This window comes from Buteo buteo, chromosome 7 (genome assembly GCF_964188355.1).
Source record: "Buteo buteo chromosome 7, bButBut1.hap1.1, whole genome shotgun sequence".
Lineage (NCBI taxonomy): Eukaryota > Metazoa > Chordata > Aves > Accipitriformes > Accipitridae > Buteo > Buteo buteo.
Window position 1 is genome coordinate 37,872,701 of NC_134177.1, and position 18,120 is coordinate 37,890,820.

At 36.4% G+C, this 18,120-nt stretch overlaps 1 protein-coding gene across 8 annotated transcripts in view; it reads right to left on the bottom strand.

Moving 5' to 3' along the window:
- The window catches only part of GTF2I (general transcription factor IIi), a 79,653-nt gene that overhangs the window by 38,633 nt on the left and 22,900 nt on the right, over positions 1–18,120 (bottom strand). For 5 of the 8 annotated variants that reach the window (XM_075032451.1, XM_075032445.1, XM_075032446.1 and 2 more), the window contains exons 4-12: positions 15,757–15,891; positions 15,135–15,318; positions 14,907–14,935; positions 13,689–13,737; positions 12,945–12,988; positions 11,423–11,500; positions 4,350–4,409; positions 3,988–4,029; positions 670–732 (exon numbers count right to left, since the gene is read on the bottom strand). In XM_075032451.1, coding sequence (XP_074888552.1) covers positions 670–732; positions 3,988–4,029; positions 4,350–4,409; positions 11,423–11,500; positions 12,945–12,988; positions 13,689–13,737; positions 14,907–14,935; positions 15,135–15,318; positions 15,757–15,891 — 684 coding nt within the window. The remainder of the gene's footprint in view (positions 1–669; positions 733–3,987; positions 4,030–4,349; positions 4,410–11,422; positions 11,501–12,944; positions 12,989–13,688; positions 13,738–14,906; positions 14,936–15,134; positions 15,319–15,756; positions 15,892–18,120) is intronic. The other 3 variants (XM_075032447.1, XM_075032449.1, XM_075032448.1) reach the window with 3 other exon arrangements.

Here is an 18,120-nt window from a genome sequence, read left to right on the forward strand (position 1 = left end):
AGCAAGCGTTACAAAAGCCAAATCTCAGAACTGTTTTAAAGCAGTTATAGGACATGTAATTCAAAAATACAAGAAATACAGCTGACTTCCAACCAACATCCTAACATGAAAACAACATGGACACTGGTTAGTGGCTTTAGTGCCATTCAGATGAGAAAGGGAGGAAGTAAGTATAAAGGTTTCTATCTCATATTTATTGATATTAGACAAATAAATTGAAGCTTCACTTACAACACCTGTAACACATCATTTCTGTTTGGTACAATTCTTCCCAGAACCTACTGTTAAATAGATATTTTATATAACTACAGTGTGCTTATAAAACGTGTTCTTCAGAATGAATGTTGTAAAATCTTTTTAAAATCTAAATTAATGGCTGCTAAATAATGAGTATCCTTCATTACCAACGCTTGAAAAATATGTGAAAGATGCAAATCTCTGTCACGCATCATTTCAAAGCCAGCCCAGTCAGTCAAATATGTTTCCGTATATTGCGGTTTTATAAAACTTCTGGACTAGTTATGTTTACCAAGCAGTGCACGATCCAAACAGCAGTCAACACTGGCACATAATTCTATTTATTTAGTACCAAGTAATGCAGGCATTGTAAAACATTGTTTGGACATAAAAATGCCCAACGGACTGAAATCAATGCACTGGAGAACTAACCTTCGATGGTGACCTCGACCTCGGGATCCTCACTTGTTTCTGAAGGGGCATGCTGGGAAGAATCTGAAGGGGGAAAAACAGGACTGCTGAATGATGGTCACAGAAAAGATTTTTAAGCAAACACTCTGTGATTCTGTATTTAAACTAACACTTGTCAAAGAAGCCCCCTGGCTCACTGAAACGTTTTGCACAGTGTGCAACAAAAACAGAAACAAAGATATTTTACCATAAGCCTTTAAGGAATTCTAGACAAGGGTAAGGAGGTGGGGATTATACTTGCTAAATTGTGTGTACAGCAGTGAAGAGTTGGTGTTAATGACAGTGGGAAATTCCTTATTCTTGGCTTAATAGGATTAATACAATCATAAATATTTTCCCTTTGTTATCAAGGATTACTGAAAATATAAACAAAGGCTGTGTGCCCCTACAGAAGATATATGTCTTTACCATTTATACAGACTCACAGTTGTTGCACTATAATGATTTCCATAACAGGCTGGAAGGCCAGCAGTGAAAAACGAGAGGGAAATTCATAAACACAATGCTTTTGTTGGGGCAGTTCGCACCAACATAATAAATAGGATTAGGCTTATCAATACTTGGTGGGAGAAAGAGAAATTTGCATTTAACTGCAGTAAAGTTTAAAAAAGTGAAGGTAATTGTATTGGAAACTATTTCAAAACTAAGTAGCAATGTATGAAGGAATATATTTTAATTATTCTGGCAGAGTAATGCTGCGCTTGTGCATTTTGAAGAGTATCTTCTTTCAGATCTCTGTAAGCTGGAAGTATGATATCACTTTGGGAGCAAGTCTGAAGGAATCTCTGTTTCAAAGGCTCTTCACATGATGTCATGTGGAGTAGAGATTCAGCAGTATCTACTGAGACACCTTAACTGGAGTCTATTCAAACTATGTCAAATATATCATCTAGTTCATGGAAAGCATAGTATGAAGTTTTGATCTAATTCAGAGTAAGTGCTGGGTAGGTAACTAGCAAATGCAAAGCACAACAAAAGGAAAGAATTAGGAGGTAATGGTCATTCAGTAGATGTGAACATAAAGTATGGTCATAAAAATAACTACCACATCAACTGCTCTCTTAGAGCCTTTTTTGAGAGCATCGGAAAAGTTTAAAAAAAAAAAACCAAAACCAAACCAAACAATTTTTGGAAATTTAAGAACAGCCACAAAGACTGGCAAATGGTCCATCTAGTCCAGTACCAAATCCCTGAGAAATTGTCATAATTAAGAGAAACATGCAAAAATGTCAAAGCAGATGGTAACAAAGTTCTGGAAGAAAACTCCCAGGTAGGACATTTCTTCTTAAGTCATAGTAAACCAACTGGTTTAAACTCTAAAGTAAGTTTTTTTAAACAAAATATCATCACTAGGTATTTTTTGATCTTAGCTCCTAAGCAGCAGCCGCCTTCACAGTTCTAAATGTTGTCATTCACTGGCACTGTCTCCAGTTTCTCAAACGTGATTTCATTCAGTTTAAAGCAATTTATTTTGATGCACATAACCTTAACTTTCTGATTGCTGAATTTCAATCACACCATGCTCCCTACTCATCCAATATCACTAAGACCTCAGACACCATTATCAGCTACACCTAATCTCAGAGATTCCAGGCACACGTTAATTTTGCCACTTCCTTTTTCACCATCTTGTCAAGGTTACTGGAGGGGAAAAACAGCGAAAACCCCCAGTGATATATACCAACAGATAAGTTTGTACATCCCTCTAATGTTTTTCTTTACAGAAAACAATCATTTCTGCAAATCTGCATCACAGGCTGTAGCTTTCAGACAAACTTTTGGAAGAACTTTAGATGCCTATTATATGTATTTCTTTAATAATAGTTAGGATATACACCAAAGGCTTCATAAAATCCAAACACTGTCATCAATTTTTTTCTTACTCATTTTTGTGAGGATTAGCAATAAATAATTTTATTTTACAGAATCCAGACAAGACTGCCTATTCTGTATGCCTATTTAAACAACAAATGAAATCACTACCTATAGACCTTTTCATAAATACTAACCTTCATGAACAACAGGTTTATTCTATTCAGCAAAATCAGGGTGCAACTTTCAGCATATCTCTTACAGAAACTCGTAAAGGAGATCAGCTTTAAGAAAAGGGTGTGTAACAACACCATATTCTGACACAAAGGGCCACACTCAGCATCTGTAGCTATAAAATTCTACATAGTCAAAAACAAAGCAGAGTCAGAGTCTTGGTCGTTTCATATCACACTTCCCTTTCCTCAGGCTCTCTCTTCATGGTGAGGCATTAGGCTTAGGAAAATAGAGTACCTAGATTATTTCTTCTCAAATAAGTAGAGTTAATAGTACAGTCAGCAAGAGCAAAGAACTATATTCACCTTTATCAAGAGAAATGCTTTTAAATTTCATATAATGGTACCCTTAACTATGGTGATATTTACCTTCAAAGCAAAACTAATGAGATTTGCAAGAATGAGTATTGCTGCTAGCTTAACTTGGCCTTAAAATCCAAAAAATACTCATAACTCGGGTTTGAGAGTCAGGTGCCTAGAATGAACTAGCTGCAGTACTTTTAACATCATGTCAAAACATTAGATGTTGGGTGACAAGCACCTTACAAATGCAATTTATGATTTAAAAGAATGACGACTCCCATCACAACTTGCTTGTAGTAAGCCACAGAGTAGCATGATTTGGGAGATTAAAAGCAAAACAAAACAAAAACCCCAGAAGCCAACCTTGTGGAAATGTGGAAAGAGAATGGTTGGAGAAGATGTGCAACTTAAAGTGCCATCTTTTCAAATATTTCTGTAAAATAATTTCCAATCATGTTAAATTATTCTCATGAAAAACGTTTCATATCTCTAACTTTGTACTGGTATTTCCACATCTGTTCCTTCACTGCAGTCGGAACCCTGGTGGCTTCCTCTAGACAAATATAAAGTAAAAAACATACCGTAATAAAAACACAAAAGGAACTTTTAACATTGACTATTCAAAGCAACGATTTTTGTAAGAGAAAATTCCAGAACTATAACGTTCACATGAACAACATACAGAAGGCTCAATTTCTGAATCTTAAATTCATGACAGCGGGAGCACTCTTGACATTATAAAGAAATTCACAGGTTGAAATGCAGATCAGTATTTTCTAGTGTTTGCAAATGGTAAAACTAGTATTTTTAATACAGATTGTAAGAAGCTGAAAAGAAATGTACAATTTTTGAGTAAATTTATTTCGGATATTGTTCATATATAGTAAGTATATGAGGAGTAAGGAACTCCATCCACTAAACACAGACTTACCATATACTTTGTTCTGTATATAGCCATTCACCTCATACACAGCTGAAAGAAAATGATCAAGTTGTACTCATAATACATAAGCAGAAGTTTACTAAACTTTATAACCAGTTATGAAACAGACTGAATTTCATGATCAACCTGATGTTCCTTTTTGAATTTAGGAAAGAAAGGAGATTCCCTTCTGTATGTCTCTCTGCTTGGACACCTGAAAATCAAGGCAACTTAAATTTTCGCTTCTGTTGAAGTTTAAGTTCCAATACCCTAACTCTTACTTCAAATCAAGGAAGCAGAGCTTTCAGAAGTACAACTCACACATTCAATTCCCAAAACAGATGTGAGAAAAATACAACTAAAAGATTTACCTGTGTAACTTTTTGCAAGAGCAATTTTTTCATCCATCTCTGATGTTTCAGAAGGGCCTGCTTGGGAACAAAGAGAATGGCTTTTAAATTGTGTCTCACAACAAACACATTTTCCCAGTCCATAGAGGAATCTGCTAAATAACTCTTAACTTCATATATCATATAGAATTTCATACTTTCTGTAATGTTGAACTTAGGAAAGACCATGTGAAATATTAAGAATACATAAATCCTTACTCATCCAGTTCAACAGAATAAAAAAGTTGAGGGGCTAAGGGCAGGGGTGTGCATTTCTTGGACTACTGAACAGTCAGAGACTCATGCAGAACAGCAGGTTTTCCATTTTTTTGGTGTTAATAAACTAATTTTAAAACATGAAATGTTGATGGTTCTGCCTTTTTCCAATGAATTTTTAATCAGCTAAATCCTCCTGTTTGTTAAAATTTGTATTCCTAGGGAGTCCTTTTTGACTTTAAAATTTCTACCTACATTAAATAGACAAATTCAGAAAGATTAAAATAATTTACAACACTTCAAGGTTGTTTGCTTTTCATCACAACAGCTCTTTTGATGGCTATATATGGACTGCTTTAAAAAGGCCGCTGCAGAAAGCAGCACACAAATGACACTTAAAAGATTAAATTAACACCCCTAAAATCCTACTGCTTAACACTTTGGCACTCCTGCAGTTATACTGAAAGGAGTGAACTGCTTGCAGCACAAATGGCTTCACACTGACCAAGAGATCGTTCTATACCACAGAGATAGGTATATAAAACTAGCCTATGTGTGGCATATAGGAATGTATAGGACTCAATGGAACTGAAGGATTTGGACTAATTGTTCTGTGTAAATCAAATCGTTGCTGTGTTCATTTGCAAAAGCAATCTGCAGAAGATCATATACCACCCCCCACCCCCCACTCCCGAAATTATGGCCATTTAGAGGTACATTTAAAAGTGTATCAACAACAAATACCAATAGCTTCACAACAGAAAAATCTACTGTTAACTAATAAGGCAAGTGAAATATTTCAAACTCATTATTTCATATACACAGTAAGAAAAGATAAAAAAGAATGTTGTCACAATCAGACTTTATGAGTATTTCAGTCAACTGAAAGTACATGTACAGCATCAAATACTGTGAGTTATTAAAGAAAATTACTATTTAGGGATTAAATTTTAAGAAGAAAAACATAACTATTAGGTGGTTACAATGTTTGGCTTAGACAGTTCTGCCTAGTTTGATTGCTCAGATTTTCAAAAGGATTTTAAATTAACAGGATTTCAAGTGAGGAACCTATACAAGGCTCTTTGTTTTACATGCATTTCTTTCAATAAGTGCTGTTTTAACCTGCTCCTGCCACTTTTTCTTTGCTGGGGTGTGTTTGAGTTTTTTTCTATTTGTCTCTAACTCAGAAAAGCTCCCTGACTTGGTTCAAAACACGGCTCCAGAAAGTGGTACTGGCACAGTCAAGACCATATTCCAAAGATGGGAAAAAGCAAGGGGAGGCAAAGAAGCAAGGCAGAAGCCCGAGACATCAGTGGTGCTCTAGGCCACACGAGAAGAAATTCTCATCCAAATAGTGTGATTTGCAACTGTTATGGGCAAGTGGGAATAGAACACAGCCTCCCTGGCTGTGCTGGAAAACAACTCCGTGGACTAAATTTGTTTTTATTTAAACCAGCATATTCAGTGTATGCAACCAAACGGGAGTGTCATTTCCTAAGAACTCTTCAGAACATGCAATTATTATAATTCATAACGCACTGACACACAGAATCATGCATCCCATTATAAGCAAATATCCTGTTATAAGCACATATTTTTGTGTTTACTCCTTAATTCAGAAATCCTGACAGGATTGTTTTACCTACATACTCTGCAGTAGTCTCTATACTGCATTATCTTCATGCCAAATACATGCTGTCGCACAATAAAAAAGGAAAAATAGGAGTCTTTGACACATTCAAACTTGAAGAAAGATTTCTCTAGTTAAAAAGATACACCTACTAGGCTTACAAGCCCTTGGGATTAAGCACAGAGAATTCAATTCCTTCATTGTTAATGTCAATAAAAAACTACATATACATGCAGTAAATCCATCAGACTTTTTAAAAGTGACCCACACAGATTATTTTATGAAACGTGAAGCTTTTTTTTTTTCATATTATGAAGTTTTGACAGAAGAAAAAACAGTATGAAAAAATTGTTTCAGGAATTAAAAAGTGTAAAACAATATACTCTGCTAGCTTAATTTAGTAAAGACTAGAAAATTAAATTTAAAAGAAATCTGAAAGTTCTGCCACCAGGAGATATTAGCAAAAGCACATACAATTCCACTTTACTGCATTCATGCACATAACAGGCAGATACACACACATCACATAACTAAGAAGAGCAAAAAACAAGTACAGTGGTAACCAGATCAAAAGAAGTTCCATCTAGGAATAAAAGTACGAGGAAATCACAAAAAAGAAAAAAAGAAGAAAACTCAAGATAGAAGAATTTAATTCCACTGCAGCAGGTAGGATGCAGGAGGAAGGATGGACACAAAGGTGGGAGATTTAATTACTAAAACCACAGGACACATTAGAAGTAAAATCTTGCAGTATGATTAAGTCTTGGAGTCTGAACTTAAGATTTGTAGGCAGAGCTAAGCAATATCACCTCGTATCAGAAAAAGCACCAATTATGCTCTTCAGCTAAGAGCCAACTCTGCTATGCAACAAAGACACTTAGAAATTCTGTAACACTCAGACTAAAATTTGGTCTTTCATGAGCAGATAAATACCTAACAGACCACTACACCTAAATCGTGTACTTGGGCTGGGGTTCTGCATTGAAGTGAAACCTTTGTTAAAGATGGCTGTCGCCATAAATCATAAAATTCTGTAATGCCTGTTACAAATATGTAATTTTTCACATTCTAACAATTCCTTTAAAAACAAGAGTAGATGTCATTCCCTCGACAGTCACAGCTATTCCTTCTGCTTACGCACCAGCAAACCATTTACTTACACTGAGATCAAATCTCTCAGCCTCAGTTTCTAATGGATTATGTCCTAACACTACACAGACAAACCTGTGCCACTTGGCAGAAGGAATGGATTTATCATCTCATGGATTAGCATCATCAGCAATGCTCACTTTTCTGGTCTTTTTTTTCGCTACACAGATGGTAGCAATGTGAACAATATGTAATTACCAGGGTAATATCAGAATGCCTTTAGGAAGCACAACATTGTGCTTTCTTGTTTTCTCGATATATTCTCTGCAATTTCTTGGTTTGAGATAGTATCAACACACTGACTCTTACATTATGGTGGTTAGAGTTCTGCCAGCCTAGCTTTACAGTTTTAGCCCCATTAAAATGGACATTACTTCTAGTATTCTGGGAGATCGCCAAAGGACAAATATTTTGTTGTTAGAGACATACTAAAAGACATTCATGATTTTCAGTGTTCCAGAGTGAGAATAAAAACACAGTTTACATTCCCATTTGGGGCTTTTTTTCCAGCAGAAAATATTTTCAATCTCATTTGGTTTTGGATAAATGTCCTGTATTTTAACTGCCTCGCTAACATTTCCAGAAATTCCAAAACTGCACTGTTCAACCACATGGTGTTTTAAAGAGAAAAGATGTTAGGCAGTTTTTACTCACTTCTGAGTGGTTTATAAGCTAAACCAGTCAGTTCATTAGACAACAGTTTGTAAGCTGAACCAGCCAATTCACAGGATGCACTGCTTACAGCTTTTTCCTTCTGCTTTTCGTTCTCTTGGTTTTAACTTCAAGGCATCAGTGGTAACTGAAGACTTGCATCCACAAAATTGACAAGATAACATGCCTCTTTCAGGAAATGTTTGATCCTTAGTCAGCAAAGTACTCGGTTCTGCGTGGGCTATGTCTCCAAAAAGCTTGCTTTACTGTGTGCTGATGAAGAGGATTGGAGGTGGTACATATCCTCAAGAAATTTTCTTCATGTATTCCTGCTTCTTTGTAAATTAAAAAAAAAAAAAGTATAGCTCTTAATTCTATTCTGTTAATTCATTCAGAGCTGTTCTCACTCTGGCACTGATATTTTGATCTCATTTTTTCCATCAAAAGCCATCAAGATAGCCTGGGTCTTGTGGACAGCCTTCTGTTAAGAAGCCAAGATACCTATCTGTTACTGTCCAATACATTTATGCATCAGCTGAACAGTCTCTCATCTGCAAGGAAACTGGTATAGAAGCTAGGAGGATTTACAGGCACAAAGATGTATTTGCATCAACACAGTACAGAACACATGCCCTGCTACTTGGCTTTAGGATCAGGCCTTGCACATACTCAGCTGGTCTGGAGGTCTGGCAGAAATCAATGCCGGACTCTCTGCAACAGCCATGGATATATTCCCACAGCATATTAATATGCTTAATCTAAAAGTACAAACCACAGTTCAAGGACTAAACCACATTTCAACTACTAAACTAAGAACAGCATTTTAACTAACATTTCTTTTTGTAAGAGCCTTAATAACTGGTACTTATAGGTAAGGTATATGCAGGAATATCAACTATGATAGCTGGAATGCTCCAGTATGCATTATTTAGTCCTGCAGGTCTCTGCTCAGTCCTCTTCCTCATTTAGTCAATAGTCAAAGTCTGGACCTTTCTTCCAGAACAGGTTGTCTTTGATATCACCCAAAGCATTTAACACTGCAGTGACCTTCACATTTGTCCAGGATACTGGAAAAAAAAACCACACACTGCCATACTGCTAGTGCCCACTGATGGAAAATTGCCTCTAATACTCTGTCAAAACACCCACATGAAGTTTTTGATGGCTGAAGTCCCTATTTCCCAGTCTTCTCACTGTGTACTCCTAAAACATTTCTAAATTTAGTAATACAGTATTAACTCATGGCAACATCCAAACACTGCAACATTCTATGAGATAACAAGAGATGAAAAGAACGTCCACCTACAGGTATAATTTTTCCCCTGTTTGATTAACAGGAGAATTTTGCACACAGCGCTTTGGTCAGCATTACAGATTTGTGAGAGGAAGCAAACACTCAGAGAAAAACAATAACCATGAAATTTCACCAGTAAATCATTTTCTCCAGAAAGCCCCAGGCACATTGCTGTTCTCTAACAGTTAAGTTGTTTCTTCTCATAAATTGATAAGCCCAGCTTTTGCTGTAGGGTATTTTTAGTAAGAACTATGACCGTAGCCATTTTCTTTATTTTGTAGCACGTCTCTACAAAGGCAATGCTTGGGCAGACTTGCGTCATTCCTCAGGAACACACCTCAGGATAACTGCACTTTTTTAAGGTTCACTTCCCTGCACAGCAACATCATGCACACACAACCCCCTATAGTCCTCTTGAATTTATAGCTCTCTGCACTTTGTACAACCTTTGGCTTGAATCTGAGTGGTAGCAACTCGAAGAAATGAAGGGGAAGCTGCTTTACTCTGGGGAAAGCAGCATGACCGGACACGGTAACATCCCTTTCAGCTCACAGCACCCCATCACTTCTACCAACACACTTGGTTTTGTCTGGTTTCAAACGCAGGTTTGGAGGACTACACTGAGAGGGGAGAAACGGGGAGTTATTAATTGAGCACCATTTTATCTGAAAGAGATATATAGTGCTCTTCACCCATCAGAAGATTTAAATTTAGGGTTCTGTAAAAGACAGCAGAAATTCCTCCCCCCAAACCCACATTGCTTAGACTTCACTATGGAAACATATTGTATAAACGGGATTTTTTAGCTCAAACATGCTGCAGTACAATGGGTTACTATTTTGTAAGGAAGCGATTTCAGTACAGACTCTCTTCAAACGGCATTGGATTACACTTTGGGCTATTGGCCAAATTCTGACATTGTTTTTATGCATGAAATGGAAAGCCACAAGAGGCTGAAAAGCAAAAAGATGACAGGACTTGGCTTTGGAAGGAACAATGATTAGGTTGTCTCTAAAAAAGTATCTATTTTTACTACATTATATCATGCCTGTAACCACCCCCATCCCCTGAGGCTAGGCAACGTACAAATACAAAGAAAAGATAATCCTAATACCAGAGAATTCACCTTTCCAATTCTGAACTTGAGTGGTGACATTTTGCTGTGCTGTACAGTTAAGATCTCTCTGAACAGTGCTCGTACACTACTTGAGACATGCCAGTACGAGAATATTGATTCTACAATCCCGTAGTTAGTTATTAAAGCACATTAGAAAATAATCTCAAGAATCTTTGTGTCTAAACATGCACAAAAATGTTATCTCAATAATATATAATATTACAAAATGAAAGGATGTGCTGTTCTGCACTTCATTGTTGAACATGCAGCTATCCTTCAGAGATGCGTGGCAGCTTGCCTGTGTTCCTCTGTATTGCTCAATTAACCTAACGACAAATGCAAACAGGCTGAAATAATAAATTTAGGGTTCTAGTTATTTTATATTGCCATTTATAAACATAACTTCTTAATTATTATTCATTTCAACCTACAGAAATAATGATTTATTTTCTCCAAGTTGAGGTTAACTTGCAGTGTTAACTGGATTCGTAGAGATGAGGCAAACCAACTGAGAGATACCTTAAAACATACACAGAGCCCAAGCCATGGACCTCAGTAATGTTGTTACACTTTGTCTATATAAGTAAACTTTCAAGACAATTTTGACACATATTGGTCATTCCATACAGGAAAAGTGATAGATACACTATAAAAGTTACTGAAACTTTAAACTAAAGAAAAGATGTGCTCTAGACAGCATTGTTATTATGGTTTATTTCCTGTTTAAAAAGGTCACTGGAATTAAGAGTGGAATAACAGACCCTCAGAAAAAAACCCAAGCAGTTCAAGACTCCCGGAATTGGGTATGCTGAAGTTACACTTTTGCTCTTTTGGTGTTCTTCAGAATAAATGATAGCCACCATGGAAATACTGTATCAGAGCTAAATAATTGCACATTTAATAACCAAGAATAAGTAAAAAGAGAGGCACAGAGAAAGCAACACTTAAGCAATCAACCCTTTCATGAGATAAACACATATGAAAGTTAGTATCTTTACCTGGAATATTGTATTGATAATAGTCAGGATCATCCGATTCCTCCTTCACTGTTACTGTTGCCATTTCCAAAGCAACTCCTGTAGAAGCAACAAAGGAATCAAAAATAGAAACCAATAACCAGATTCTTAAAAAAAAAACAACAAAAAACAAACCCAAACAAAACACCCACCAAGATCCTAACTGGACTCTATTCAAAAAAAGAAAAAAAAAAGGATTTTCAGGTGCTGAGACACTAAGCAACTGTTGAGCTAAAACAACCTGCTGGTTTCTTATGTTTCAATTTGGTCACCACCAGAAGGGATTCAGGATTAAATGCTTCCCTACAAACTAGACATCCTTGAAAATGATACCTTGGATCTTAAGAATTTAAAAAAATGGTCTCCTTCCTTTTTGCCCATTACCACAGCCAAAAAAAAAAAAAAGAAAAAAAAGAAGAAAATTATTTTATCACTCATTGTGCTGAAAGTAATTCTAGACCTACTCCTGCTCACTCCTCTGTACAGCCAAGTTCAGATATGGTCTGCATCAAACTGTGCTGCTGATGGAGCAACACCAAAGGTCCTCAACTGCTCTTGGCTTCCTTCAAGTGAAATATCCCCTCCATAAGCCTTCACAGCATTCCCTAAACTGTTTTCAAACCATGCCGACAAAAGGAGACTTACTTAAAATGCCTAGAAAGCAGCACTGGAAAGAGTCTGGGACTGACTTGATGCAAAGCTCAAGTCAACTCTTCACACACATTAAGCTAAATGTTAACCATGCAGGGTTCCCAAGCCACAAGTTTAAAGTTGCGAAGCACAAAGAACTAGAGCAAAAAACGGGACTAAATATAAAAACTTAATTCTTATACAAAATGCTGAGCAGTGTAGCCCAACCCAACAAAAGGGAAAATCACCAGCTTATCTCTAAGCACACCTGTCATCTCATTGGCTTTAATGGGATTATTCATGCCTTTACCTCAAAGCATACACTTAAGCATTGCTCTGCTGCAGATCACAGTGCCTTGCAGGATCATGTCCTACCTGCAGGGGAACTTAGGAATGCTTGGGCATTTTTTTTAAACAACAAATAATGCCTTTTGCTATTTATTATTTATTTATTTCCATTTTAGCTAGAAAATTGGCATTCTGTCATTTTTAATATTTTAGTAATATTAACAAATAAAGTGTTTTTCACTCCCCATTAGGGACAAAGTGATCTTTAATTAGAACAAAATAAAAACCAAAGGAGGATCTTCTTCTGCACTTAAAACTAAAATATTTACAAAGATAAATTACTTCAGTGTACAAAATTCTATAAATCTCCCCCTTCTAGAAATGGAAACATTTGGCTAAGATTCAATACTTGATAAAAAATCCAATTGAAAAGTGGACAATTTTAAGGAAAGAAAAAGTTTTTCTTCTCAAAAAGGATGGCTTTTTGCTGCTTTTTTTCTTGGAGCTTCCTATCTTCGTTTAAATTCAGCCTTCTGAACAGAAACAGACCATTTTTTTGCAAATAAATGCGAAATTTTGAACATACCAGAATCTTCGTTTGGTTCCGTTTTCACTTGAATAGGAGGACAACTACAAAAAGAAACAAATCAAGCACATTGACATTATAAAAAACGATTATCACATTTTTGGAAAGTTCCTCAAGCTTTACAGGCTGTCAAGTAAAATCAATCTCCCAGTACTTTTTTCCAACTAGGAACATAAAAGTAAAAAGCCCCGCATCTTGGCTTATCTGATTTATCTCAAGGGAATTGCCAGGAATCTCCTATCCCTACATTTTCAGGACATATACAATATTCAAAGCATTTTTACCATTTAATGAGAAACAAACTCAGAAGCACAGAAAACTGATGCCTGTTTTCACATTAACCAATTTTTTATTTATTCCAGATATAATCTCTTCATTTACTAACAAAACAATTTATTTTAGTTTTTTTAATTGAGGAGGGGGAAGGAAGCAACATTACATCTGTTCCCCATTGCTGCCGTATCATAAAACATGACAAACTTATCCCTGACTGACAGACTATGAATTAAGAACACTCATTGGGCTAATTAAACCGAGGGGAAACTTTGCCATCTGTTTAATTCATAACAGTTTCCCCATAAATAATGGTCAAAAGAAAGAGAAAATTCAGCTTCATGCTTTTTATAATCCCAGGCAAGCAAAAGTTATCCAAAGGTCAGCTGGACAGAAAAAGCACATCAAGAGAAAGATAAACTATATGAAAATACATAGTTGATACAAAAAACTACTTTATTTTAAATTCACCTTCCACCTGGAGGTATAATTGAATGTGAAGGATCTGTCATATGAGCTCCTGAAAGTTAAAAGACAATCTTTGAATTTCCCGTACTCCGTTTACCTTAAATACAAATTGAAAATGTAACATTGATTTCATAAAGCAAAAACCTGTTCACATTTTACAAGCATATGTGCATAATTTCTGTATTCACAGAGATGAGGGAAAGATCTCATTAAACTGCTTCATTAATCTATAAAGCAACATGAATATAAAATTACTTCAAATGTGCATTTCACCATGCTTTTCACTGCTCTCTTTCATGATGTTAAGTGAAAATCTTGGGAAACAAAGGTAAACAAGTCTTTCACCTAAACTCTGCTAAAAGAAAATGGATAGTTTTACAGAGATTCAGCTTACTCCTAAATTACAGCTAGAAACAAATAAATTATGTTTTTAGAATGTCATTTACCACACTGAAAACCTGCCTTGCATTTTCAATACAAATATATTATTACCAGAATCTCTGTAATTTCCCACTCTCTAGTCTTCTTACTAGGCACAGGCAACACATTTCTAATTTTATTAATCCAGCATTGACTTCTGGCTGTTTGACCTGAGAAAGTGAAACTTTTCTTTTTTGTCTACATTCCTATAGAGATTGCTTCATCCTCTTCATAAAACAAATCCTCACATATATGAATTTTCAAGTAAAGCAACATGATCCCAAGAAAGGAACAGGAGAAAGGATTTCTTCTAAGCTAGAAGTGAGTCTTTGTGGAGTTTTTTAAAACTCACTCTAGCTCAGATTTTTTTAATACATAGAAGCTTTCATAGGAACTACAACCTAGCCACTTCAGATGATTAAATCAATTTTTAAAATGAGATATAAATGCCCAAATCAGCTACGTATTGGAACACAGAGCGCTGCAAAGTCTTAGCATCTTCTAACAATGCAATGCAGTCCATCAGTTCACTTCTCCTTTCCCTAGGATACTATCCAATTCACATTAAATTTAAATTCAGTAAAAGGAGGAGGATGCAATAGAACAAATTTTATCTCTAATTAGTTGCTCATGGCAGAACACATAAAGGAAAACGTTATAGTTCCATAAGTAAGGCAACTCGGAGTCTAGGAAATTCTGCAGTTTGCCACTTTATCCACATGACCAAATCTTGTATCTATATTGCTATCTAAACTAAAATTCTGATCTGTTTCTGTTTAGTCTGAGTAAGTAGTAACTTACCTAGGTGTTTCTTTGGCTCTAGGAAAGGCCTGTGTGGAAATATGGAAAGAAAAACCCATAGCTTTAGCAAAGACATCATGACCTACTTGGTAGCGTAACACTAAAGAGAGAGCAGTCCTGTTTAAGAAAAACAGGCTGCAATGTATTTAATTAAAAATTAAAATTAATTGGACTTAATTTAAGTACAAAACCAAAGTGGACAGACCAGGACAAGACAGAGCAAATAACCTTTTGATGGTAAATGAGATCCCTGACTTGTTTTCCAAAATCCACTTCAGGGTTGAAACATCATAATTTGCTGGATGTTTAAATGCAAGTCCTTCAGGCAGGCCCTGCACTACCACAGCAGACTGGTCCCTCTGAATCTTCTCATATGGCACAGGCACCACTGTTGACTTTCCTAAAGCTTTACCTAGGAAAAAAAAATAAATAAAAAATGAGATTGCTTTGAGGTCAAGAGCACTCAAGTTAGCAAAAGGACGAGCCCCTTATAAAACTTTTTACTTTGGAGAGGACTGGAGCGAAAGTAAGGTGCAGATGCAAATCTCTACAGGAAACCAAGTAGTGCTCGCATTAATGTGCACTGGAACCCACTGAGATACAGCAGCTTTCTTGAAAAAAAACTAAATGGGCTGTGCTGTGCAATAATGTCAAACCCTATCCCACAAAACACATCAAGAAGAAAACTATCCAATATATGTGTATGTTTTAGAATCAGCTACTAAAAGTTAAACTCACCACCTTAACAGCGGTATAGTTGGAAGGCTAAGATCATGCAGTACTTTCCTCCCAACTGGAATAAAAATATAGAAATCCAGAACAGCTATTTAGAAGACTTCAAAGCACCCACCATAGCAAAAGCAGAAAAAGTCCTCCACAGACTTTCTGAGAGCTTCCAGTTCCACAATATCCACTGTCAGTCTGTTTACAGGTGGTATACTTTTTGTTTTCTGCAGTTCTGCAGCCCTCTCCTCTTCTGTAACACCTGGCAATTAGTTATAAAAATAAGACAAAAATAAAATAGTAAGTTATTAAAACTCCCAGTACCTAGTCCCTCCAGTTAGGCTACATACACTCAGGAAGGAAGGATTCCTGCCGGAAAATCATAAGAACTTATTTGCCGTAGAAGCAAATGCACTTATCTATGTACATAAGCAATGAGTAAATTTAAATTTACACCAAAAATATTATATCTTCCTTACAACCTTTGCAAATATCACCCTCTGAGGTGTAAGAATGATGAATTAAGAGACACATCCAAGCAGGCTTTTTTTTTTTTTTTTTTTTGCATGAAGAGGTAGAAAACACTATTAATCTCAGGATACTTTTTATGGAAGGGATTTGACTTTTGCCACAACAGCTCCTGTATCTTTCAAAAGACATTTTAAGTACACATCTCTTGTCGACGAATAGGAGGAGTTGCAAACAAGGCATCATCATGCAGAACAGAAGATTTCAGCCCTACACCTTGTTCTACTCTCTGAGCAAAAGTCATTGCAAAAGGAGTGAGGGAATAACAACACTCCAATATTAAGAAGCAAACGGAAGTGACTGTTTCAGGTGACAGCCTTCCTTTCTTATTGTTCAGTCCTTGCAAAGATTTACTTAGAATCACCCAGCAAAAATAGGGGAAAACATCAGAGATATTCTGCATATGAAAGAAAAAGCAAGGGAGATCTGTGTTCCTATGTGCAAGAGAAGTGCTGAAGTTGTGTCATGATTTCACCATGAGCAAGCACAGTGGTAAGCCTGAAACACTGTGATTTACATTACCAGTACTGCTGGCATCATAATTCTACGTTAATACAAGAAAACAAACATCAGTCTGAACAACTGATTACAAATGGGTTGTGAAATGAGCTGAAGCAGCAATACTTTTAGTAAAAACACATTTATAATCTTAAAAACTTGTATCTTCATTTAAAAGAGAATCTCCTCCTCTACAGATCACACATCTGCTTTGTGCCCTGGAAACCCACCTCCATGCAACATATAGCTCTCCAGCTCTTCAGGCCTGAAACTTTTGCTTTCTCGGCAATATGACACATAATAAAAAAATAATGCAAATATAGGTATATAGTAATATTCCACAACACAGGTGCTTAACTAATGACAGCTTATAAGGTTTGCCTGCAGACTCAGGGATAAGAGACATCAGTTTCATTTATAGCTACCTGCAATGTCGCTTTTTGGGTGGGTTTTTTCCACATAAGAGACTGATTCACTGAAAACGCCTTTATTACCAGTAGCTTCTCAAAAGTGTACCCACACTTTCTAAAAATAATAAGCAAAACAAAAAATAAGATGCCAACACTGCTTACTTCCCATTAAAATGAAAAGCAGACAAAAAGATAGAAATTTTCCTTCTTAACTAGAAGAGAAACCCATATAGTTTTTATTACAGGATTTTATCCATTTTCTGAAGCTCACATTATGCATCTGCCTCCCTAATCTCTCCCACATTTGTTGGCCAATTTCAATTAAGTCTGACAAACAAGATCAAGTCTCAAACACAGTAAGATTTATAAGAAGTCTGCACAACTGATCAAACCTAGCAGCCATTCATCTCCTTCCGGCAGTACTGATGGACACATCTCCACTTGCTGGAGAAGGTTACACACCTTACAGGCTCTGTCGAAGTCCTCGCTACAATTACTAGAGCACCCAGCAGGATTCAGGCTACATTTGGGAGGGGATGCCTGGGACATGTGCAACAAGACCTGGCAGGTAAGAGGGATAGGGGGCTGTATTCACAGGGTAAATAGCTCAGGAAGGGTGAGGAATGGTTATATGGTAAAAGAATTGCATTCTGCACAGTTGGGAGTATACTGCAGGATTAGTCCAGTTACTCTGCAAAAGCTATTCCAGATTCAGAAGGATGACAATGACCTAACTCCTAACAATCCTCATTTTGCACTGAGAGCCCACATATGGTGGAGTGTCTCTTATCTTCTTGTACTATCCAGGTGTTCTGGTTATTCAGAACACCCTTCCCTCTTACCTGTCCTGATCAGCAGCAGACTGGGTTTGACAGCCCAGCCTACCACTTGGCTGGAAAAGGAATCTCCCAGATGTCACCATTCTTATAAAATTAATAGGCTGCTTTAAAGTAAAAAAAGCCCTCTTACAAAAAATTTTATGACAGAACAAATAATGGAATACTTGAAATGATCAAATTTTAATTTGGCAATTTTTTCTTGTTGCATGGCAGCAA